This window comes from Phoca vitulina, unplaced genomic scaffold (assembly GCF_004348235.1).
Source record: "Phoca vitulina isolate PV1807 unplaced genomic scaffold, GSC_HSeal_1.0 scaffold27, whole genome shotgun sequence".
Lineage (NCBI taxonomy): Eukaryota > Metazoa > Chordata > Mammalia > Carnivora > Phocidae > Phoca > Phoca vitulina.
This window is the reverse complement of record NW_022589730.1, coordinates 12,783,693-12,807,823: the sequence shown is the minus strand read 5'-3', so window position 1 is coordinate 12,807,823 and position 24,131 is coordinate 12,783,693. Positions and strand designations below refer to the sequence as shown.

Here is a 24,131-nt window from a genome sequence, read left to right as displayed (position 1 = left end):
ACTGAAACAGCAATCTTTGGAATTTTGAATATGGTGCTGCTAACTTGAATGTGTCCCAGTTACTCTTTTTAGAAAGACAGCTTATTTTCTTGAATAGAGATTAGGCTTGTAAATGTGTCCTCATTAGCAAGGCAGAAGGAGGTTAAGAACCGGGCACTTCTCCAGAAAGCCCTGGCCATCCCGAGAGTCTCCTGGATGCAGAGCAGCTCTGGGTGGCTTTTAGAGGGACTTCCTTCTCAGGGCTGTCCTTTCTGCCAGGCGGATGTAGAGCTGAATCACTAAGGACACAATGGAAAGGGAGGGGCAAAAAGTGAAGGCTTTATATTTCCTCTCCAGGGACACAGCTCTCATCTCACCTGCCAAATTGTACACTTCACCCTGGAAAGCAACAAAGGTAAAGAGAAGTATTTCTGTACTACATTATTTCAGCTGTGCTTGCTGTCCTTGAGGAGCAGATAAGAGCAGTATAATACAGTAGCTGGGCAGGTGTGTAATGAGCCAAATGAGCGTGAAGATTATTCTTCGATTGAGTGTGGCTTTTGCTGATCTCTTGATGAATACATTAACATGTTTGTTAATACATTAACATTGATGGTGTGCGTTTTAGAAATCCTTGAGGCAGGCTGACTTAATTTTAAACCTCTGATTTGTTTAGCAAAATAGATCTCTGTTGATATTTTCTACTTTCTCATAACCCTTATTCAGAGCAGAGCGCATTACACATGGCTCTGGCCTCTGTGTGATGAAACTTTTCTGAGTTCCTTAGAGGATCTTAACTGCACTGGAGTGGCCTTATTAATAACTTGGTGTGTTGGGAAGAATGCCTTACAATGTTCTGTCCTCTTGCAATACTTTAGTGACAGTATCTCCTTTTAAGATATGTTTGTTCCTCACATTTCCCGAATAGTTCTTTTTTCTAGAGATCCTCCTTCTTAACCTAGAAGGGCTGCAGCCTTGGGCATCCTTTTACTGTTTTTCTCCCATGACAGCTTCCAGATGACACATTCCTTTTGCTTGGGAGGGATTTTTCTCCATCTAAAAGCAGACAGAAAGGTACACTAAAAGAAATTTTCTGCCATTCCTTCCTTCTTTGGGAGCTCACTTCAAAGTCCTTCTATGGGTCTGTGCGTCTGCAGTAGGATTCTGTGTGCCTTGGGACTTCTGTCTTTCATGGCGTCCTCTTTTCTGAAACCAACTGCATAATATTAATTAAACTAGAAACTGTAAAATATTTATACTGTTGATTTCTGTAATACATATCCATTGTTGGGTAATTGTGCAAGACATGGATGATTTCACAGGTAGGTTTTCCCTGCCTTCAAGGAGCGCTAAGTCTAGTGAAGAAGACTAACATATTCAGTGAATAAGAATCTGTAAATTCATACACACATTTGTGTCTCAGTGTCTCACAGAGACAACTACTCAGATGTAGAGGAAACAGTCAATTAAGGTTACTGCATAAAATCCATTGAACACCAGATTAACGTGGATACTCTGTTGTGCTAACAGCCAGAAGAGTGAAATTTTGGAAAATGAATGATGATAGTAGTGCTCTTAAGAGCTAGGTGAATGATAGTGAAAACTCTGTTTTACAAATAAACGTGCCAAATACCAAAAGTTCATGCATTAATTCGAATTATATATTCCCAATAGTTTTTGAGAAAAACCTAAACCTAAATCTTTTCTTCTTGGTGCTGTGAATTAAATGCTTGAAGAGCTAGAAGATCTTATTGTGAAGTGAGGCAAATAATACTATACTTAATAACCATTAACTGTTAGAGTAAGCCTCTTAATGCCTTGTATCTTGGACAAAAATTTCTTATTTTTTCTGGTAAGATGTTATCCTTATAAGATAAGGATAATAATGATAATGCTATAAAAACAAAACCATTTTACCACAAATGAAAACTTCTCAGAATAGCATCCAGTGGCAAGTGGAAAGAGCATGGATTTCAGAACAGATGGGCTTGGGTTCAAATCATGGCTTGCCCACTTACAGTGTGTGATTTCCCAAACCCTCACTGCCTTACCTGCAAAACGGGGGTAACACAGCCCATCCTGTAGGACTTAAATTCCAAATAATGTGTGCAGTGCTTGGCACATACACAAACCCTGCGATTCAGTCATTTCCTTTACAAAGAAACCTCAGGCAGGTGTGTAAAGGGCTGTGTATGAGGATGTTCATCATAGCTCTGTTGCTGATGGTGTGGAGGAGGAGGCCACTTGGGTGTCTGTCTCTGGGGAGTGGATAGGCAAAATGTGAAAGCACAAAAACACAGTACTTACAAGTAACAGATGATGTTTCCAGAGAAACCAGGATGAGTCTTAAAAATGTAGTGCTCAGTGAAAAATATTTAATGTAAGATCATTGATGAAAATGAAAAAATGCCTAAAATAAGGAAACATATTTTTAAAGGACACATGTAAATAAAAGAATATGCTTTACAAATTATAAGTGTTGTCTGTGGGGATGGAGTAAAAAGAAAATGAATTGGGTTGAAGTCAATAAGCAAAGAAGAGAATTATGGCCCAATGATGGCTGTGCTAAGGACCAAGGGGTATGATTACTTCAGTCCTCTATGCTTGTGGTTAAAAAAGAAGAAAGAAACAAACAGATTAATAATATAAGAGTGCATAGGCCGCCTGGGTGGCTCAGTTGGTTAAGCGTCTGCCTTCGGCTTAGGTCATGATTCCGGGGTCCTGGGATTGAGTCCCTCATCGGGCTCCCTGCTCAGCGGGAAGTCTGCTTCTCCCTCTGCCCCTCCCCCCTGCTCGTGCTCTCTCTCTCTCTCTCTCACCCCCACCCTCTTGCAAAAATAAATTTAAAAAAATCTTTAAAAAATAAAATAAGAGTGCATTGCTCACATAGGTGGTCTCTCAGTATATCCCCACACTCTTTTCCTAGGTGCCTCCATAACTGCAAGGCTACTGTAACTCTCCTATGTAGGCAGGCTTTTTATAATGACGATATGACATGGATTTAAGAAGAATAAATTTACATTTACTTATAAATCTGAAATCTGAAATTGCATTCTAGAGCCTGACTCCATTAGCTAACTCCAGATACTGAAATGCAGACTGCAGTATGAAGAGCGTTTAAGGTTTGGAGATGCTTCATTACTGGACCAGAATTGGTTTCTTATTAAAGTAACTAAGAGCTTTCAAGGATGTTATTATTATTAGACCTGTTACAGAGAGCTCTATTAAAATTAACTTGAAGAACAGTGTCCTGTTAAAGGTATATGCTAGTATTTTCATTAAATAAGATTAGCAAAACTTTTGTGTTATACCTTTAAAAAAACTGTCAGGAGCAAAGGAAAATACAGTCCAGGCTGATTATAATTATAACTGCTAGGCTCTATTATACTATGTTGGGTGGTCTGATGAATGGAAATAGGTAGCATCTAGTTCTTAATGATTATTTTAGGACAACCAGTTTCAATTACAGGTGTGTGTCATCACCATTTTTTGCCATATAAATTTGGTGGGCCATTATTTTGAAAGTCCACAAGTGACATGTTTCCTTTCAGTCTCTCTCTGCCTGAGAAGTGCTGAGCTGTGCTCTCTGCTCCCTTCCCCAGATCTGAGGCCTTCACCCTAGGTTTGGCTTTGTTTAGCTTGTAAGGCACAAAGCACTATGTTTTAGTGACAGGTATGACACTAATGCCTAAATCAGTAGCCCAACAGAGTCACACCCCCGAGAACACACTTCCAGTGAGCTCAGCTCAGATATGAACTGTCTGAAAACAAGGCAAGTTAGTAACTAAAATAAATATACCTGGGTGGAGATAATAGACTGGCTATCTGTCATAATAGCCTAGAGAATATAGGCCCAGACTTGGTTTCTACAAGAGTGCACAGCTGTAATCTAGAAGACGAGAGGAAGAGGAACGAAGTAGTTCCAGATAGCTGGGGGACTAAATGAGGGAAAAGATGTAGCTGGGCCAGAAATGTGTGAATGTGAGGTAGGTGGGCTAATTGGTTCTAGCGGATAAGGGTGTATAAAGAAATCCCTAAAGTAAGTCGGGATGCTTTTAGCTGCAAGTAATAGAAGACTCAGTCAAAACGAGCTAAAGTATAAGGAAACATCATCTTACATGACAAGAAATCCCAAGGTAGGACAGATCCAGGTTGGGTTAATCTGTCTACTCAGTTCTGTCCACCTTTCCTCTCTGACATCTGGCTTATCCTCTTGGGCTGGCTACATCACAGTCACACAATGGCTGTCATGACAGTAGTCACATGAAGACAAAACAACTGAGAGGAAGGAGAGGGCAGGCTTCCCCCTGTGAGTCTTTTATCAAAGGGAGCCCTCTTCTAGAAGCCCTGGAGTGACTTTTTGTCCTTATCAGCAAAGATCATGGCACCTTCAGATCTTTAAAATTCTATTTATTTCCCCCAAAACTTGATTGAGGAATAATCGACAAATATAATATCATATATTTAAAGGGTACAGTGTGATGATTTCATATACATAAACATTGTGGAATGTTTACCAAGATCACATCCATCACCTCATACAGTTAACTGGTTTTTGTTGTTTTTTTTTTTTCCCTTTGGTGAAAATGCTTAAGATCTACTCTCAGCAACTTTGAACTACACATTATTATTAACTGTAGTCACCATGCTGTACATTAGAACTTCAGAACTTCTTCTTATAACTCAAAAGTCTGTACCTAATTCGTCACTGATAGGGGATAATTACCTCAGTTGGCTTAAGCCAATCAAGGCTTGCTCTTGGGGCATGGGGAGCTTGAAGCCTTCTCTGAAGTACATGGCTAAGTGAAAGCTGCTTCACGACATCTGTGTTTTCTTAGCAAAGAAGAAGGGAAGGGCTGAACAGCAGGCAATCAGTTTTTTTTACTGTGCCATTTGGGGAGAATCTGAAGGTATCTGGAAGTAGAAAAGTGTTCTCCTATGAGGCTGTGAAGGTGGGCAGTCTAGTGAGACAGCATTTCATTTGGCTGAGCTTGTATAACTCGAGAATTTTTCTTTTTTTTTTAACATTTTATTTATTTATTTGAGAGAGAGAGAGAGAGTGAGCGCTAGTGGGGGGGGGCAGAGGCAGAGGGAGAGGGAGAAGCAGGCTCCCCGCTGAGCAGGGAGTTTGATGAGGGGCTCAGTCCCAGGACTCCAAGATCACGACCTGAGCCGAAGGCAGATGCTTAACCAACTGAGCCACCCAGGTGCCCGAGCTCGAGAATTTTTCTATACAAATTCCAGGATGGGGGGGCGGGTCTTATGGCATGGACAGTAAGAGCACAAAAACCTAATTCCTTCTGCTCTTTTGCTGCAGAACAATTTTAAATGTACACAAATGATAGTGAGACAGCTTTGAGCTACTGGTTGAAAGAAACAGAATCTTCTATTCATTAGGATCTGCAACTACTGGGAATTCCCACCTCTATCATTTACAGATTTCTCAAAAACTATGAATATGTAATTTTTCATGAAACAGTGTGCCCAGTCTCTTAAATTCATGAAATGAAATAAATGAACTCTATAGATTATCTGTATTTCCAAGTGATATTCTGAGATTTTTCCCCCCATCTATTCTCAGATAGTGCTGGGCATAAAATGGATTCTCTCAGCACAGCAAACGTTGAATTTTGCCTTGATGTGTTCAAAGAGCTGAACAGTAACAACGTAGGAGATAACATCTTCTTTTCACCACTGAGCCTGCTCTATGCTCTAAGTATGGTCCTCCTTGGTGCCAGAGGAAACAGTGCAGAGCAGATGGAAAAGGTATGGAACACAGCAAAGATTTCTCCATAGCCTAGAGGTCTTCCATGCACCCCTGTGGGTCAGCCAAATGCTCACATCTTTATACCAAGGGAATTCTGCCATCTTGTGAAAGAAGAAACATTTGGGAAAATCATATTTCTTAAAAATGAATGATGGCTTAAATAATGCAATAATAATAATGCAAATATCATAATACATGTAACACAGTCTCTTCCTTCCCATCAGTGCTCTCACGCATACATTTTTGCAGTGTACTTTTAGAGTTCACTTTTTCAATGATTTAAATATGACAGAGAACACACGTGTGGTACTGTTCTTGCCCTCTGGAATTGTAACTTAAAATAAACCTTAATGACACTTTAAAAGCTATCAAGTTTTTAAAAAATATTCATTAGTACATTTGAAGTTCATAAGAGCCCTATATAGCAGGTAGGGATTGTTATCCCCATTTAACAGATGGGGAAACTGAGAGAGACTAAGAGAAAAGGGGTGACTTTTCAGGTTACGTAGGCTGATATACAGTGATTTTTTTCATTATATGTATTTTTAATTGTTATGGAAAGTCTAGATGAACATCACTTAACAACTCCTAGAATACTCACATATTGTATTATTGTTTGCCTTTTATTTGTTTACTCCATATTTTGATGCACTTTCATGATTTTCTTGCTCTCAAAACAGGTATTGTATTGGGACACCATGTAATGTTTCATATGAACCCCAGATGGGCACTGTCATAGTGAATGACCTGAGAATGGTAGGAGGGGGCAGAAGAGCCTCGTGGACAAGAGCTCCGTCCCTGGACACTGGCAGATGGTTGTCAGGGACTATCTCTCTTGAGCTCATTTTCCCAAGCACGAAATGGGGGTAATACTGTCTACTTATAAAGCTGTTGAGAGGGTTAGGTAAGATATGTGAAGGCTTAGTTCAGTACTAAGAATGTGACATCACTAAATGTTAGCTATTTTTGTTGGTCTTTATCTGAAATGGAAAAACAGATGCTTATAAATACTCACTTTTATGGACTGTATGTTGCTTTTGATGCCAGTAGATCCCTCTTTTTCTTTCCTAGGTGCTTCATTTTAATCATTTTGCAGAGTCATTAAAACCAGAGTTCAAGGACTCAGCTAAGGTATGATAATATCATTGCTGAGCTGTCAAATGTTCTTTAACATAAGAGCACAAGAAATTATAGTGCAGGGGTTGAGTAACAGAGCCTCTCTTTGGCCCTTTAGGGAGTTAACAGTGTCTCCCTTGATCTATTCTTTTGGTCTTCCCAATAATCGCTACAGCCTATAGAGTTAACATAATGATAATAATGACGATAAAGTGCCCCAGATTTTATCATACCATTTATTGTCATTCTTGCTCAAACTTTCTGTTCTTTTATGGACTGCACCATAAATCTCAATATGGGATTGAGTCTGCCAGCCTCATCTGTGGAGTGGTAGATTTTTTCAGTGGGGGCACTGAGAAAGGACCCTGATGCTTTGCCTTATAATTAGATCCCAGATAAACAAGACCTAATGTTGCCCAGCCCACATTGCCTGGGACCATGGTCCCTGCTCTTTTCTAGTAGGAGAATTCCTTTTGACATAAAAATTATATAGAATTCACACATGAAGGTGGTTGTGTTTGATCGTGATTGATTGAGAAAACATATAAATGCATATAGGTTCACAGAATACTTGCTTCACAGAACTCCACTTGTTGTGAGGAGTTGAAAGCTTGTAGTTTGGGAAACTTTGCTTTAGGGAATGTAGGTATACCCCTATAATGTCCTTGAGTTCAGATGCATCAAGGCTGTAGGTCTAACAGAATTGCTCCTGTGATGGGTGAGTAAGGTCAGTTCAGTGAAGTGCTGAAGTGTTTGGTTACATGTCACACAGAAAACTGAGACATTGAAAGTAGTGTGGCAGAGAGGAGAGATGATTCTATAGGTACGCTGTAGTACAGGGATAGCAACAAAACTTGGATCATTGCCCTGAAGACCCCACTAGGATCTCTTTACGAAAACTTGTGCTTTTGGTCTAACCCACTGGGGCCAGCAAGTGCTTATGTGTTTTGCAACAGCTTCCAATTCTGCACACAATCTGTGAGTAAGGTCACAGAGTGCTGAGATTATTGTGCTAGAGGAAATCTACAGAAGGAACATGATTTAAACTCTCCAGCTCCTTGTTTGTTAATATTCTCTACCCTTTTATTCAGAGGCAATCATCCTGCTCTCTGCTTACAGTGTTCACATTATTTATAACCCTCTGGTGGCAAGAAATCAAGCAACTTAATACTCCACTCTTTGTTTATTGATGCTTCAGTGCAGCCAAGCTGGAAAGATTCATTCAGAGTTTGGAGTCTTATTCTCTCAAATCAACCAGCTAGACTCTAACTATACCCTCAGCATGGCCAACAGACTCTACGGGACAAAGGCAATGGTGTTCCATCAGGTACGTTCATATGGAATGCTGTAAATATCACACCGTAAAATAAGTGAAGAGCGAGAAGAGCCACATGACATTCATCTTTAAGAGATTAAATTTGAGCTGACTTGACTTGAGTTTCAGTGAAATGGTTCTACCAAATTCCCATTTAAAGTTGTGAAATATCACATAAAAATTTTATTTCTGCAAAAATCACCAAAGTTGTCCAAGAATCAAGGTCAGGGATGAAGCACAAACACACACACACACACACACACACATCAAGGTCAGGGATGAAGCACAAACACACATACACACACACACACACACATCAAGGTCAGGGATGAAGCACAAACACACATACACACACACACACGTGCGCACACACACACACACACACACACACACACCATGGGGAGACCTAGCTCTCCGTTAGACCTCAAACAAGCAAAATGTACCACTCTGGTCCTTACTTATGTAATCGCCCTAGATCTCAGTTTTCCAATCTAGAACATAGGGCAGCAATTCCCATTTGTCTGCTTTGAGAGGACAGAGTAGTGAGAGTGAACTGCAACTTGCCATTTTGCTTTGAGTGTTTTAGAATGAAGAATTCCAATGATATGATAGAAGAAACAACCAAACATTTCTGAACATTCCTTTTGGAAAGCTTTTTGATTTGTTTAAATCCATTTGTTTTATTAAGAATAAGTACATATGGATTCTGTTTCCTTGCAGACGTATATACATGAGCTGCTTTTGTCTCTGTGTTGTAGATTTTAGAACACATAGAGCTTAGGCTTTTGCTTCCCTTACACTATTTTTTGTGTGTGATTGTCCTTTCTTTTACAGCAATATTTAACTTGTTCTGAGAAACTGTATCAAGCCACACCACAAACTGTTGATTTTGAATGGTCTCCAGAAGAAACGAGGAAAACTATTAATGCTTGGGTTGAAAGTAAAACTAATGGTAAGAATAAGTCCCACATGTGTCTCCAAACTTTATTTGCACTGTTTTGATAAGCTCTCTGAGTCAATGCTAACAAGGAATCTGGTTGAAGTCCAGGACCCAACACAGGCAGGTCAAGAATGGAGGAAATGGGGGAGTATTTGGGAATATTTGTAAATATCCTTTACAGTCATTTATCCTGATTGGGAGCTAAAGCTCAGTGACTCTGAGAATGAGAAGAACACTATTTCTACTTTACAGAAGTGTTGTACATTCTGCAATTAAATTTAATTAATTTTAAATCTACCTTTCACGATTTTAAAATAAACTTTCTGATTGTCAAATATTTCTTTGAAATTGCAGGTTAAATGTGTAGATTTAAAGATGTATCCATTTCATTATTTAAAAACATCTAGTTAAGGAAAGATTTAAAGAAAAACAAGTGGAGAGAATACTATAGTGAATCCTTATTGACTCATCACTCAGCTGCAGGATTTATTATCTAAAGCTATTTTCCCTTGCCCTTTCCCCCTAACTCTTCCAGGACAAATCCCAGAAATCATCTTTTTTTTCAGGTTGTTTCCTCTCAAAAATATAAGTTATTTAAAATAAAATGCCACTGCATCATTATTATATCTATAAATTTAAAAATAATCATTTAATATTAACAAATAGGCAGTGAGTTTTTGTATTTCCCCAATTGTCTCTTTTTTTGTTTGAATCAGGACCCAAATAACGTTTCTACATTGCAGTTGGTCAGTATGTTTCTTACATCTTGATTTTTAAATTAAACTTTTTTGATTGAAATATATATACTTATAGAAAATTTCATACATTCTATGTTTGCTGTTCAATGAATTATCACAAAGCAGAAATTATCACAAAAGTGAATGCCCTCAGGTAACCTCCCTCCACCTCTACCAAGTCAGAGAAATAAAACATTAGTTACTAGGAAGGGCACACTCTAAGGCCACTCTTGTGTCTCCTCCCAGAAACTAAACCGCCTTATTGCCAAACATTAAGGCTTCTCTGACTTCTTTACTGTATATTAATTCTGCCTAGTTAAAAATTTCATGTAATTAGAATCATAAAGCATATATTTAGGTTTTTTTTTTTAGGTTAACATTTTGTTTGTGAGAGTCATCCATGTGACTACAGGTTGGCACGGTTTGCTCATTTTCATTGATGTCTGTTTTGGTCTCTGAAAATACCTAAATCTATTTATCCATTCTACCGAGTCTTAACGAACACTTGGGACATTTTTAGTTTGGGTCTATTATGAATAGCACTGTTATGAGCATTTTGATACACATCTTTTGGTACATATGTTGTATGTGATTTTGTTGGATGGATACCTTGGAATGGAATTGCTGATCATATAAGGTGTATATATATTCAATTTTAGTAGATAACAGTATTCTAAAGTGGTTTGCCAATATACTTGCCCAAGCAATGAATGAGAGTTTTATTTATTCCTCAACTTTGCCAACACCTGTTAGTCTTACTAACTTTAGTCATTGTAGTTAGTTTAATTTTAATTTGTATTTCCTTTATGAATGATGTCATTGGACATTTTTCATACACTTCATGTCTTCCTTTGTAAAGTGCCTATTTGAGTCTTTTGCCCATATGTAAGGATGGTTTGTCTGTTTTTTTCTTATACATTTTTAGGAGTTACTGAATACATGTGTTGCAAGTAATTTCTACCATTTTGTATCTTCCTCTAATGGTGCCTTTGATGAATAGAAGTTCTTAATTTGAAAGGAGTAAAATTTATCAATCTTTTCCTTTACAGTCAGTACCTTAGCATACTTTTAAATAAATCTTTTGCCTACTCCTAGCTCATGAAAATATTTTTATACATTATCTATTAGAACCTTTATTGTTTCACTATAGTCAAGATTCATTTAAAAATTCATTCCACTCCACATGGACATCTAGCCGACATAGCACTATTTATTGGGAAGAGGATCCTTTCACCATTACACTGCAATGTAAACTTTATCATAAATCAGATGACCATATATGTATGAGTCTGTTTCTGGGTTCAGTGTGCTCCATCTATCTATTTATTCTCATGAAAATACCACAATTATGGTGGCTTTACAATACATCTTGATAGCCAGAAGTGTTAAGTTCAGTGTTGATCCTCTTCTGGGGCTGCCTTGACTTAGCTTGCTTGATTTTTTGCATTCCATATAGATTTTATTTATTTATATTTGAGTATAGCTGATGCACAATGTTATGCAAGTTTGCAGCATGGTGATTCAAGTTTATACATTATGCTGTGTTCACCACAGGTGTAGCTACCATCTAGCCCAATACATCGCTATTACAGTATAGTTGACTATATCCCTTATGCTATGATTTTATTCCCTTGACTTATTCATTCCATAACTGGAAGCCTCTGTCTCCCTCTGCCTCCCCTCTGGCAACCATCAATTTGTTCTCTGTATTTATAGGTTTGATTCTGCTCTTTGTTTATTCATTTGTAGTTGTTCTATGCAGTCATAAAAAAAGATGAGATCATGCCATTTGTGACAACCTGGATGGACCCAGAGGGTATTAATGCTGAGTGAAATAAGTCAGACTGAGAAAAGCAGATGCCGTATGATTTCATCATAAATGGAATCCATACACATTGTAAAATCAACTTGTCAATTTTTGTTAAACATACTAGTTGAAATTTTAGTTGGAGTGTTATATATAGAATCTATAGGTTTGGAGAGAACAGGCATCTTTATAATATTCAGCTTCTAATCCATTTCCATGAAGTTTACCTCTGTTTATTTAGGTCCTCTTTAATTTTTTTCAACGACATTTTGTATTTCTGTATGTTAATGTCTTGTATGTCTTTTGATAAATGGTTTTCAGATATTTGAAGTGTTTACCAAATTTTAACTAGTATCAATTATTTCAAATTTTATTTGTTGTTGATGTAGAAATATATAATTGACTTTCATATATTAACATTGCTGAATTCTCTTAAATCTAGTTTATATATTATTTTAGATTTTCTATAAATACAATCATTTCCTCTTCAACCTTTCTTGCTTCTTTTCTTTTCTTTTTGGCTAGTGCCTGCAGTTGAATAGAAGTGCTGATACTGGGTGTCCTTTTGTTATGCCTTGTTTCTGGATTTATATCTTGTTTCTGAATGGTTTTAATAATATATATTTAAGTATAATGTTTGTTGCAGATATTTTTATGAATATATTTTTTTCAGATTAAGGAAGTTTCTTTCTATTTCTGGTTTGCTAAGAATTTTTGGCACAGATGACTAACCATATTATATTAAAGCCTTTTCTAAATCTATTGAGCTAAGATTTTTCTTCTTTACTAGACTAATTTAGTGAATTACATTAATTGATTTTTAGTGTTAAACCAACCTTTTAGTCCTACGATAAACCAGACTTGGTCATGGTATATTATACTTTTTGTGTTATCACTGGGTTTGATTTCTTAATATTTTCCTTAGAGATTTTACACCTATGCTTATGAAAGAATTTTGCCTTAGTTTTTATTTATTGAAATATTCATGTTTCTCCTCTTTTTCTAATTTCCAAAAAAGAGTTTATGTAAGGTTAGTATGCATTTTTCTCCTTTAAATATTTGGAAGAATTCACTGGTGACCCTCTGTGCCTGGTGTTTTCTATGTGGGAAATTTTTAATTAGAGATTTGATTTCTCTAGTAAATAGAGGCCTACATACATTTTCTGTTTTCTTTTTGTGTAAGTTTTTGAATTTTTTTTCAAGAAATATGTCCATTTTATCTGAATTTTCAAATGTATTAGCATAAAATTGCTCTTAATAGCCTTGTATTATCTTCTTAATGTCTTTTGGATATATAATGTTGTCTTTTTATTCCTAGAAATCTAAATGGTGCATTTTTTCTTTTTTTCTTGGTTAGACTTATTATGGATTTATAGTTTTTAGTCTTTTCAAAGAATCGATTTCTACTTTCTCTAATATAGATTTTTTATTACATTAATATTTATGATTATCATTTATTTCCTTCTTCTTACTATCTTCGTATTAAATTGCTATTCTTTTTCTAGTTTCTTGAGATGAACAATTGATTTTCAGACCATCTTTTTTTAATGTACACATTTAAGACAATGTCTTTCCTTCTGGTGTCACTTTAACTCCATCTCACAATTTTCCATTTGTTTTATTTCCACTATTACTCAGTTCAAAATATTTTCTAATTTTCATTGAGATTTCTTCTCTGAATCATGGGTTATTTAAAAGTGCTCTATTGATGTCCAAAAATTTGGAAATTTTCTCGTTGTTTTTTAGTTACTAATTTTTAGTTGTTTTTTTGTAATCAAAGAACATAATAATTCAGTTATTTGAAATTTATTGAGACCTTTTTGTAGCAAAACATATGTTTTGAATTTGGTAAAATTTTCATGTGCACTTAAAGATAATGTGTATTCTTTAGTTATTGGGTGAGATGTTTAATTTTATCAGGCCAACTTTGTTAATTTTGATGTCTATGTTTGCATATCCTTGCTTATTTTTTGTCTGCTTTTTTATCATTTACTGAGAAAGCTGTATTAAAATCTTCCACTATGATTGTGGATTTTTCTGTTTCTCCTTTTAGTTATGTCCAGTTTTGCTATGCATATTTTGAAGCTGTGTTATTATGTGCATAGATATTAAATTGCTGTATCTTCTCAGTGGATCAGTTCTTTCTTCATTATGAAACACCTCTTCCACCTTGCCAGATCCTGAACTTCAATTATTTTTTCTTTAGCACTGAGAGACTATAAGTAGTTCTTAAATTCTTGGTTCACTTGCTGCTGTGTTTCTTCTTATCTAGGTGTGGGGCAACTTTTGAAACTTCATTATACTTTGAGGGAAAAATTGTCCAGAACTCTCTATTGAGCTCACCTGCCCAGGTTTTCTCCTGTCTCTGGGATCGTTACCCCTTCAGTGTTGGTTTCCTGCTTCTTTGAACTCTATTTTTGGTCTTCCCAACCCTCTCATGATGTTCTACTCAGTTTCTCTGTCTCTTTTAGTCACTTTCTGCTCAGATTTTTTGCATCTCCATTGCTTATGATTAGCAGTTGCTTCAGAAACAACGCAGTGTAGAACTTAAAAAAAAAATGTATTCAGCTTTCCTTATAGTTCTTGCCAGGGATATTGGTCTGTCATAAACCATATTCTTATTGACTAAAGAAATCTCTTTAAATCTTTTTTTATCTTTTAATAATTTCTCTTTTGATCTTTTATTAATTTCCCCTCCTTTTTTTTCTTACAGAAAATTTGTTGAAGGAAATAGATATTTGCCTGCATTTTCTCATAGTCTAGGTGATGATGATTACACCTTGAAATGTCGTTTAATAATTTCCTGTTTTTATATTTCTCATAAGTTGGCAGTTAGACCTAGAAACTTGATAAGATTCTGGTGATTTTTGCTTGTGTGTTTGTTTTTTACTTTTGATAAATATGCTTCATTGGAGGTGTTGTGTTTCCATCAGGAAATAAATAATGTCTGGGCGCCCTCCCTTTTTTATGATGCTAGTAGCCTTTGATGATAATTGCTTAGGTCCATTATTTCAATAGGGGTTATAAAGTAGTATTCCAATTCTTGCATTACTTCTTTATAAGCTGGAATATTTCTATATAAGATACTTCACCTCATAAAAAAGTATTTGGTTATTCTAAGTACTGTTCATATGAGAAAAACAAAAAGAGAATGCTGGATTCTTTCTAATACCAATGTCAAAACTACCTTTTTTTTCCTTCTAGCATCCTTCGAAGATAGCCAATGAGTTTTATTTTTTTTAAGACTTATTTATTTATTTGAGAAAGAGGGGGAAGGCAGGGGCAGAGGGAGAGAGAGTCTTAAGCAGACTCTGCACTGAGCATGGAGCCCATCATGGGGCTTGATCTCATGACCCTGAGATCACTATCTAAGCCAAAACCAGGAGTCAGTCGCTCAACAAACTATACCACCCAGGTGCCCCAACCAATGAGTTTACTTTTAAAATATCCTTATGAATTCATAATTTTAGACATTCTGAGGTGTTTCAGTTTATTGGCCCCTTTTAGTCAGGGGTCACATCTTTCTATTGGTTTCTAAGTCCTTTTGACACCACCCTGCAGAATTTGATAGCTTCCTTGCCTTCCAGTTTGACCAGATGTTCCAGACGCATGTCCTACTCCTGACCTAGAATTACTTACTTCTCAAGGGGATCCTGAATCATTTTAATGAGAAATGATATTTAGAGACCATAATCTGGGTACAAGAGTACTCATTGATACTGGCTTGGTTATTGTTTATAGGCCTTCTCAGTGCATACATTTTTTTAGATGAAATACAGCATAATTTCTTACTGATATGACCAGTTCAAATTCAGATTCATAGGATTTTTACTTAACATGCCTCCTTTTTATATCTATTTCTCTTTTATCTTGTGTCAAAAATCCCAGATTCCAGTGTCACCAATATTATTGCAAAATCACATCATTCAACATAAACACGGTCTCAAAGTAACAATACTAATAGAATGTAACAGTAGCTTAAGATATTTTTTGCAGTTCTTTCTGTCCTTAGGATATATCTACCCAACTAGAGATGTACAAATTACCATGTTGAAATAACCTGTCTCTGTGTGGTTGTGCCACCAACTCATTGTACCAGTAGTTTCTGAGGTTTATGAATGTAGACAATCATATTCCTTGATATAGGAAAGAATTAAGTTTATTAAGTAACAAAATTAGGATGAAATAACATTAAAGTATTAAATTAGAGCTAATTGCATTTATGAAGAGGATGTCAGTAATATAAATACTTCTCTGAGAATAAAGACCACGTTTCTAACATACTCATATCTTACTATTTCACTTACCAGTGATGAACTCTCAACAGTATTTTGTTGATTGATAGATTGATAGATGTTATTCAAGCTTAGTAATAGGTGACCAGATTAAAATATGTATTTATTTAATTCTTTGTATTAAGTTAGAAAATGCTTGGAAAGGTCTACAAATTTTTCAGATCTGTTAACTTACTTAGAACAGTAATGGAAAAATTAAGCTTAGAGTCTAATGTTCCGGATATCCCTATGTTTCCTATTGTTAGATTATATTCCAAAAAGGTTTTATAAATTGCAGTGCACCAGAGTGCACCAAGAGGGCTTGGTGTTCAATCTGACTGGTATATCTGATTGTATATTTTTATAAATTCTCATTTTCAGATACATATTTACTTTAAGTCTTGGTATATACTTGTGATACACTAATTGCTAGGACATTATAAGAATGAATGAGTCTTTTGAATACTTAAAATATTTGGATGTGGTGGGGTGCTGGTAAGTATAAAGCCTGATAAATATTAGAAGGAAGCCGTAAGAGATTATTAATATTTTTTTAAATAAGCAGTAATGTATAGGAAAGCATTGGATATAACTAGGTATAAGACAAGTTGATCATTAGCTAATATACTAACTACTCCCTAGATGCCATCTTCTGATTAGAAATAACAAAGTATTTAATTCTTGGACATAAACTTCATTTGGTAAGGACAGCCTCGATGGCCAGGAGATAAAGTAGTTCTCCTGGCATCTCAAATTTATAACTAGCCTTAAAAAAGAAATGGTTCCAAATTTCTAGTGACTGTTCAACTCTCTGTTATTAATAAACCCAAGTTCAAATCCAAATACATTATCTGTTTTTTTTATTATTATTATAAGGAAAAGTCACAAACCTCTTTGGAAAGGGAACAATTGACCCTTCTTGTGTAATGGTCCTGGTGAACGCCATATATTTCAAAGGACAATGGCAAAATAAGTTCCAGGAAAGAGAGACAGTTCAAACCCCTTTTCAGCTAAGTGAGGTAAGTATTTTGTTTTTAGACTGATGATAAATTCTGAAGAATGCAATAATCATTTAAGGACAGTTTAGAAAGTTTTAGTGAAAATACTGGTCTAGGTTTCCATAGGTTTCTTTAATTGTGTCTTTTATGAATTTTATCTTCATTTTTCCTCATGAGGTGACAGTAACCTTTCTCACAGGGCACTAAACCGGAGTCTTTGGACATGGGGGCCACCCTGGGAGAGAAGAGAGCATGCTCTCTCCTCGCTCTTCCCCTGTCCACACATTCTTCCCACATATGCTGTGGCTGTTTTCTCAGCACAACAAAACCATCTATATTATTTTTCTCCTAGAGAGTCTCCAATTGGATTAAAAAAGAAAATGATCCTATGATGTCATTTTTCACATAAATCACTTTAGGTGGTAATGTTAGCTTTGTTTTGGGGAAACATTATTGTTACTATACATATTACTATACATATATATTTTATATATAGATGATTATATATATTATTTGAACTAGTTAGGCTCTAACAATGACTTATTTTAAAATAAAAAATAACCTTTGCAAAGGAAAGTAATAAAGGGTTACTTTATTGTTTATATTTTCCCCATGCCTTTAGTGTTTTTTTTTTTTTTAATTTTATTTATTTGACAGAGACACAGTGAGAGAGGAAGCACAAGCAGGGGGAGTAGGAGAGGGAGAAGCAGGCTTCCCGCAGAGCAGGGAGCCCAATGCAGGACTCTATCCCAGGACCCTGGGACCATGACCTGAGCTGAAGGCAGACGCTTAATGACTGAGCCACCCAGGTGCCCCATCCTTGCCTTTAGTGTTAACGCAGATATTCATGTTAGGCAAAAAAAAAAATCATTGTACATACATGTTCATGCATATATGTAACTATTCTACCTAATTACAATCTTTTTTTAAAAAATAGGGTAAAAGCGTATTTGTGGAAATGATGTATCAAACTGGAACATATAAATTAGCCTTCATAAAGGAACCGCAAATGCAAGTTCTTGAGCTGCCCTATGTTAACAACAAACTAAGCATGATTATTCTGCTTCCAGTAGGCACGGTCAGTCTAGAACAGGTAAAGAATGCTAATGTGCAGAGAAACGTTTGCTCATACCCAGCCTCCCAACTCTGTGTACCCCATGATGCTAGTGTGGTCAGTCCCTAATTCAGTCACACTCTGGGTTCAGTGGGGTTGCCCCAGGGGCTGTGAGAGGACCCTGGTCCCTGCCCTCAGGACAGTATATTTTGGGGGAATAATCCATTCTTACATCAAAGAAGGCACAAGGAGGCCAAAGTGCCATCTTGTACAAATATCACACCTACTGGTTACTTGACACTTGGGAAACATGATTCTGTAGTAGTGAAATTGTAATGCTGCTTAGGGTCTTAGTCCACTGAAATCTGATTAAGCCATCTTCCCTCTCAGGAGCAGTTTTTCCAGCCCAAATATGACATGCTTTCATGAGCTAGCCACCCTTATTAGCATCCTGATTTTGTGGGGGAAATGAGTGCCACAGCCCCTGAGAACAGGTCATGGTGGTGGCAGGAGTTTGGGTCTAAGCCCCTGTCCCTGGCTGCAGCCAATGCTGCCCGGCACAGAAGCAGGCAAGCCCTGATACAGAGTAACTGCACTTCCTCCCCGGCCTTGCTGGGACTTCCCAGTGCTCTGCTGGAAGGACAAACAGTTTCTTGGGAGACCAGCTGTGCTTCTGGGATCTTAGGGAAGCTGACCTACGCCCACAGGTGGGATGGCCACAGTCAGGGGTTTCTAAGTCAGGGAGTGCCTGCTTGAGGTTAAACAATGTGGCACAGGTGGCTGGGGGATAGGGAAGGCTTCTTGAAACACCTGAGGTGGGATGTATGCATTTGGACCTCTAGGAAGAGAAGCATGGCCATGGCCATGAGAACTGGTGTGGCCAGTTCAGAGGGGCTTGGACTTCTGGTTGCCTGTGGTGGGCTGCCATGGGAAGATATTTGGAGGCAGATAGCATTTTGGAAGCAGTTTAGAAGAGGTCTTTATCAGCTTGTGATACATTCATTTATTTGTTCATTTATTCATTTATATACCAAACATTGAGTGTTTATGCTGAGAATTCTCGGGGGTTCTAGAACACCGACAAATGCGTGGTTCCAATACAGAGTTCTAAATATCATGTAACAAATGCCATGATAAACTGCCGAAAGTCCTGTGGAAGTAGAGTAGAGAGTAGAGAATGAGGAAATCAGGAAGGCTCCTCGTAGAATAATCTCGATGCCTCACTGGAGGAGTAGAAGTTGAGTATGTGGAACAAGCCTACTCTTTTGTTCTCACCAGAGCAAAGAGCACATGCCAATGCCTTAGGGGTGTGAGGCCACGAAGTGGATTTGCAATATGAAGTCATGGTAACTTGGATTAGGGCAGAAAAGGACGAAAGGAAAAGATAGGAAGAAAAACCACCTTTACTTTATGTCTGATTGTATATTGTCAGGATGGAGAGAAGGTGGCCAAAAGTTTTCAACTCTCATATTTGAATGATGGGGTTTTGGATGCCATTTTGGAGCTGTGGGGAGGGCTGGCTGCCCAAGGGGAGAGCTTACACAAAATTATAGCACTGGGTGGAGGATGAGAAGCTGGGATGTGAGGCTGCATGGCCAGGTGGAGGCATGAAGGGGCGTGTAGAGCTGAGCTTCCGGGGAATAGCAGAGAAGGACTGGAGGGAAGTGAAGCAGAGCAGAGCAAGGGGGTGCTGGCGTCACAGAAGCCAAAGGAGAAGCAAGTTCATAATAGAGGGTGCAACGAAATGTTTCAGGTTTGAGAACCCAGGAGAAATGGCGAATTCACCCAGGACACACCAGGACTCCAGAGGCAAGAGAGGGAGTGTAGGTGGAGCCTACCTGCTGAGGGAGTTAAGGCAGAAGGCCGTAGGACACACATTTGAGGCATTGACTTACGAAACATGGACAAAAGATAGACAGTAGAACAGGGAAGATGTGGCTGAGTGTGAGATTCTGTTTCTTTTTTCCAGATGGGACTGGAACACATTTTCAAAGTAGAAAAGAAAGCAATACATTGAATCATTCACATTGGGAATTACAAAACAAACAGCATTTAATACAGAGAGCACGTGTTTGGCTCATGTGGACTCATCTGTGTTTTGTCTCAGGTAGAGAAGCAGCTGAACACGAAGACGTTTCACGAGTGGACCAGCTCTGCTAACATGGTGGAAAGGGAAGTTGAAGTACACATCCCCAGATTCAAACTTGAAATCAAGTATGAGCTAAATTCCCTGCTAAATTCCCTGGGCATGACAGATATCTTCAATGAGATCAAAGCTGACCTTTCTGGAATATCACCAGGTGATGGCCTGTATTTATCAAAGGTCATCCACAAGTCATATGTGGACGTCAACGAAGAGGGCACCGAGGCGGCAGCAGCCACAGGGGACAGCTTCCTCGTGAAAAGACTCCCCATCCGGGCTCGGTTCCTGGCGAACCACCCATTCCTGTTCTTCATAAGGCACAGCCATACCAACACGATCCTCTTCTGTGGCAAGCTTGCCTCTCCCTAAACAAATGGGCTTGAGCAAGGCTCAGAGGAGGTGCAGGGACAAACCCATGACTAAAAGCAGTTCATCCCCCACACACCTCTGTACCTCACTTCACTCATCTGCAAAATGGGGCTAGGATCTCTCTCAACCTGTACCTTGAATTGGTGGACCTTAAGATTATGGAAATCATGGAAGAAGGTACATTTACAAAAAAGCTCCTCTAGTTCTCTTGTCTTTGGAGCCTCATTTAAGTGCTATCTGGGTGACGTAATCAAGTCAGTGAGACTAATTTTAAAGGGTTAGATTTGTTTGACTTCTATATATCCATAAGCTCTTGAAAAAGTGACCAATCTACCTTCAGAAAACCAATTCGAGGGCTTCAACTGTGATGGGATTTTTAAATATTGTAATTTTCCTTGCATGCATAGATACAACATCATGAATTTTAGTTCAAAATTCTGTATTCACTATAATAAATACGTAAAATGCCTCAATTCTTTAAAGATTTTTAATATACCACAGCAATTAAATGACTTATGAAAGGATACTGAATAAGGAGAAGTCTAATTCAGTGAACATTTTTATGGAATTTTTGGCCAAATATTTTCAGCCCTAAATTGAATAATAGATTTTTCTTTTTGCCTCCTTCCCTCCCTTCCTTTGTTCCTTCCTTCTTTCCTTCATTCATTTTTCTCTGTCCTTCCCTTCCTCCCTCCCACTTTTCCTACCTTCCTTCTTCCCTTCCTTCCTCTCTCTCCCACCCTCCCTCTCTCTTTTTTTTTTAATAATGCAGTGAGTAAAAGTTCAGAATAGCAAAAAAACAGAAATCATATTTTTATTAAAAAGGCATTTTTATTTTTAAAATTTGAAAAAACTTAAAAAGAAATCCTTCTTATTTTCTACTCAAGATAACATGAGGTGATAATCAGATAATAAAGGCCATGATATATTTATTGCCTTCTCAGTGCCCTCTTGGTAAGTACTTCCTTTCAGAACTCTGTCAGAGATGTGAGCAAAGCAGAGGATCCCCTCAATTCTTTCTTCCCTAAGCCTGTCTTGGAAGAGGCAGTCTAAAATCAGCCACTGCTTCCCTCCCGAGGTTCTGGGACACCCTCTTTTACTATTGACAGTGGTGGTAGCTGACAGTAGCTCTTCTTTCCCATCAGGGCACTGAAGGATGGGGCTGACTTTACTCTCTAATAACAAAGATAAAGTAGCTGTGCGTGCTATTCTAGTGATCCTTTATAAGCTCATGCTTCATAAGCCACCTTGGCCTACTTCACAGAATATCCCAGTAGTCCCCGGGCACAGTGGGTTTAACTGTGGAACAATGGAGAGACTTGAAGCAACAGTGATGGGTGGAGAAAAAAAAGAGTTGTATCTTGGCATCTACTTCTCACTTTAATCATCCTGAAGAGACAGTGAATGGAACCAGTCCAGTGAATGCTGGGTCCTTCGACACGAACCTGGCCTGTGCTGTGCAGGAGCACGGAGGTATCGTGTGGACCAAACGCCTTGGGCATGACCATAGCCGAGCTGCATGGCACTCATTTGGCTTGGCCTCCATCTGTTAAAAAGACTCAGAATGAGTGCCCATTCCCAGGTTGCAGTCATAGAACCTTAGAGTCCTCTTGAAGGGATGGGAACTGAGCTGATGGTCATCATTTAGAGTCAAAGCAGGGAATACTTCTCACAGATGGGCCTTCAGAAGCACCAGTATGGGTGCTGAGCTAGGAAAGGAGGACTTGGAGAGACAGCAATTAAATCAGCCCCTGAGAGCACAGCTGGGAGGGGCGCTAGAGTCAGGATCCTGAGCCTCTTTGTAGGATGGAGCCAAGAGCTTTTTAGGGCACCCAGCTGGGATGGGGAGAGCACAGCTATTTTCACTCTTCAAAGAGCTAATGTTGTATGTCAATTTTATCTCAGTAAAAAAAATATGGGTAAGGGACCTGGATAGACATTTCTCCAAAGAAGACATCCAAATGGCCAACAGGTACATGAAAAGATATTCAATATCACTAATTATCAGGGAAATGCAAATCAAAACCACAATGAGGTATCACCTCACACTTGTTAGGAAAAGAAAAGAAGAACAAGTGTTGGCAAGGATGTAAATAAAAAGGAACCCTTATGCATTGTCAGTGAGAATGTAAATTGGTTCAGCCATTACTGACCACAGTACGGAGGTTCTTCAGAAAATTAAAAATGGACTATTATATGATCCAGCAGTCTCGTTTCTGAGTACATATCCAGTGAAAATGAAATCAGTATATGGAAGAGATTTCTGCACTCCCATGTTTATTGCAACATTATTCACAATAGCCAAGACAGGAAAACAACCCAACTGTCCATCACTTAGAACCATGAAACTATTCAATATTACACCATGCTGGAGAAGACATGTCCATACACGTCTGTCTAATCACATAGGATGTACAGCACGAAGAGTGACCCCTAATGTAAACTATGGATTTTAGTTAATAACAATGTATCTAAGTAATTACCAATTTAACTAATAATAATAGTAAATGTATTGGCTCATTGGTTACGGTAACAAATGTATGACATTAATGCCAGATGTTAATAATGGGGAATTTGGGAGGGGCCCCAAAGGAGGTAGGTGGGAAGTCTTTTTGCTTAATTTTTCTATAAACCTAAAACCGCTCCAAGAAAGTTAAAGACTAGTAATTTTTTTTAAAAAAGGAAGTAGGGAGGAAAATCTCCTTTAGCTGGATTTCAAAAACAAAGAAGTCTTTACTTTTTTCTTAGATGTTTTCTGATAGTCTTTTTTTTTTTCATTTCTGTCAGTTTTATTCCCTTTCATACTTAAAAGCTCCTCTGAGTTTGTCAGTGGTCTTTTTTCCCCTTCTTATCTCAAGAACACTGAGCCTCCAGATGAGTGTTTGGTATATACAATGTCACAGCGACTCATACAGAATTACTGCTTTCCTAACCACGTTCACAACCACACCTCGATGCACAGGGAAGCCTGGTATTTCCCCATGGCCAGTAAATAGCATCAAACCAAAATCTGAGTCATTGTGCATCTGGGGCATAGAACGTCAAACTTTTCTTGGGTCTCTTTGCTCTGAGTGGCCTCCTCCATGTGAAATTGCTGCAAAATTAAAAGGCAAAGTGAGAAAAAATCACCACCTGGATAATGGTCCAGAGAGAGATTTGTCTGTGTATTTACTGGTAAGTATAGCTTTTTCCCTTTACTTCTAAATCTGTCATTTTTTTCTCAGAAATTTTCAGGAGCAGAATGGAATGGCAGAAATGAAGACTTAATGGAGACCACCTTGGAGGGAAATCCCCACCCTCAAACTTCCGTATTGAGGAATCTAGCTCCTTCTCCCTGTGCTGTCCTTGAAGTGCCTGGATTGATGGGGTGACTATAATCCTGGTATGACTGGCTCAGGCGTGGCTTACCTCTGTTGCCCTCGTGTGATAATCAGTAGCTTCCTATTTCACACTCAAAATTGTCCTGGTTTGGATGATTAGTTATATGGCTTTCCCATGTTACTGCTATTATGTCATGGTCTGAGGTCATCCTATCGAGTTAGTTAGCTAAGGCAACAGAGAAAGAGCTGCTGGTAGGAGGCTCCAGTTCTTCCGGTAACAATAACACTGATGCTTGACTAGCTCTCAGTCTT

General features: G+C 38.0%; 1 protein-coding gene across 2 annotated transcripts; it reads left to right on the top strand.

The window, feature by feature from the left end:
• Window positions 1-267: 267 nt before the first annotated feature.
• Window positions 268-23,791, top strand: SERPINB11 (serpin family B member 11). 2 transcript variants are annotated; one of them, XR_004301617.1, is made up of 9 exons: window positions 268-394; window positions 5,561-5,745; window positions 6,818-6,877; window positions 8,061-8,189; window positions 9,012-9,129; window positions 16,812-16,954; window positions 17,871-18,026; window positions 20,095-20,676; window positions 23,724-23,791. XR_004301617.1 is itself a non-coding variant. In XM_032422776.1 (8 exons), the coding sequence occupies exons 2-8, from the start codon at window positions 5,578-5,580 to the stop codon at window positions 20,497-20,499; spliced, it is 1,179 nt and encodes a 392-aa protein (XP_032278667.1). In that variant the 5' UTR covers window positions 268-394; window positions 5,561-5,577; the 3' UTR covers window positions 20,500-20,894. The 2 variants fall into 2 exon arrangements, 1 of the variants encoding a protein (XP_032278667.1); XM_032422776.1 differs by lacking the exon at window positions 23,724-23,791 and having other exon boundaries at window positions 20,095-20,894.
• The last annotated feature ends 340 nt before the right edge of the window (window positions 23,792-24,131 follow it).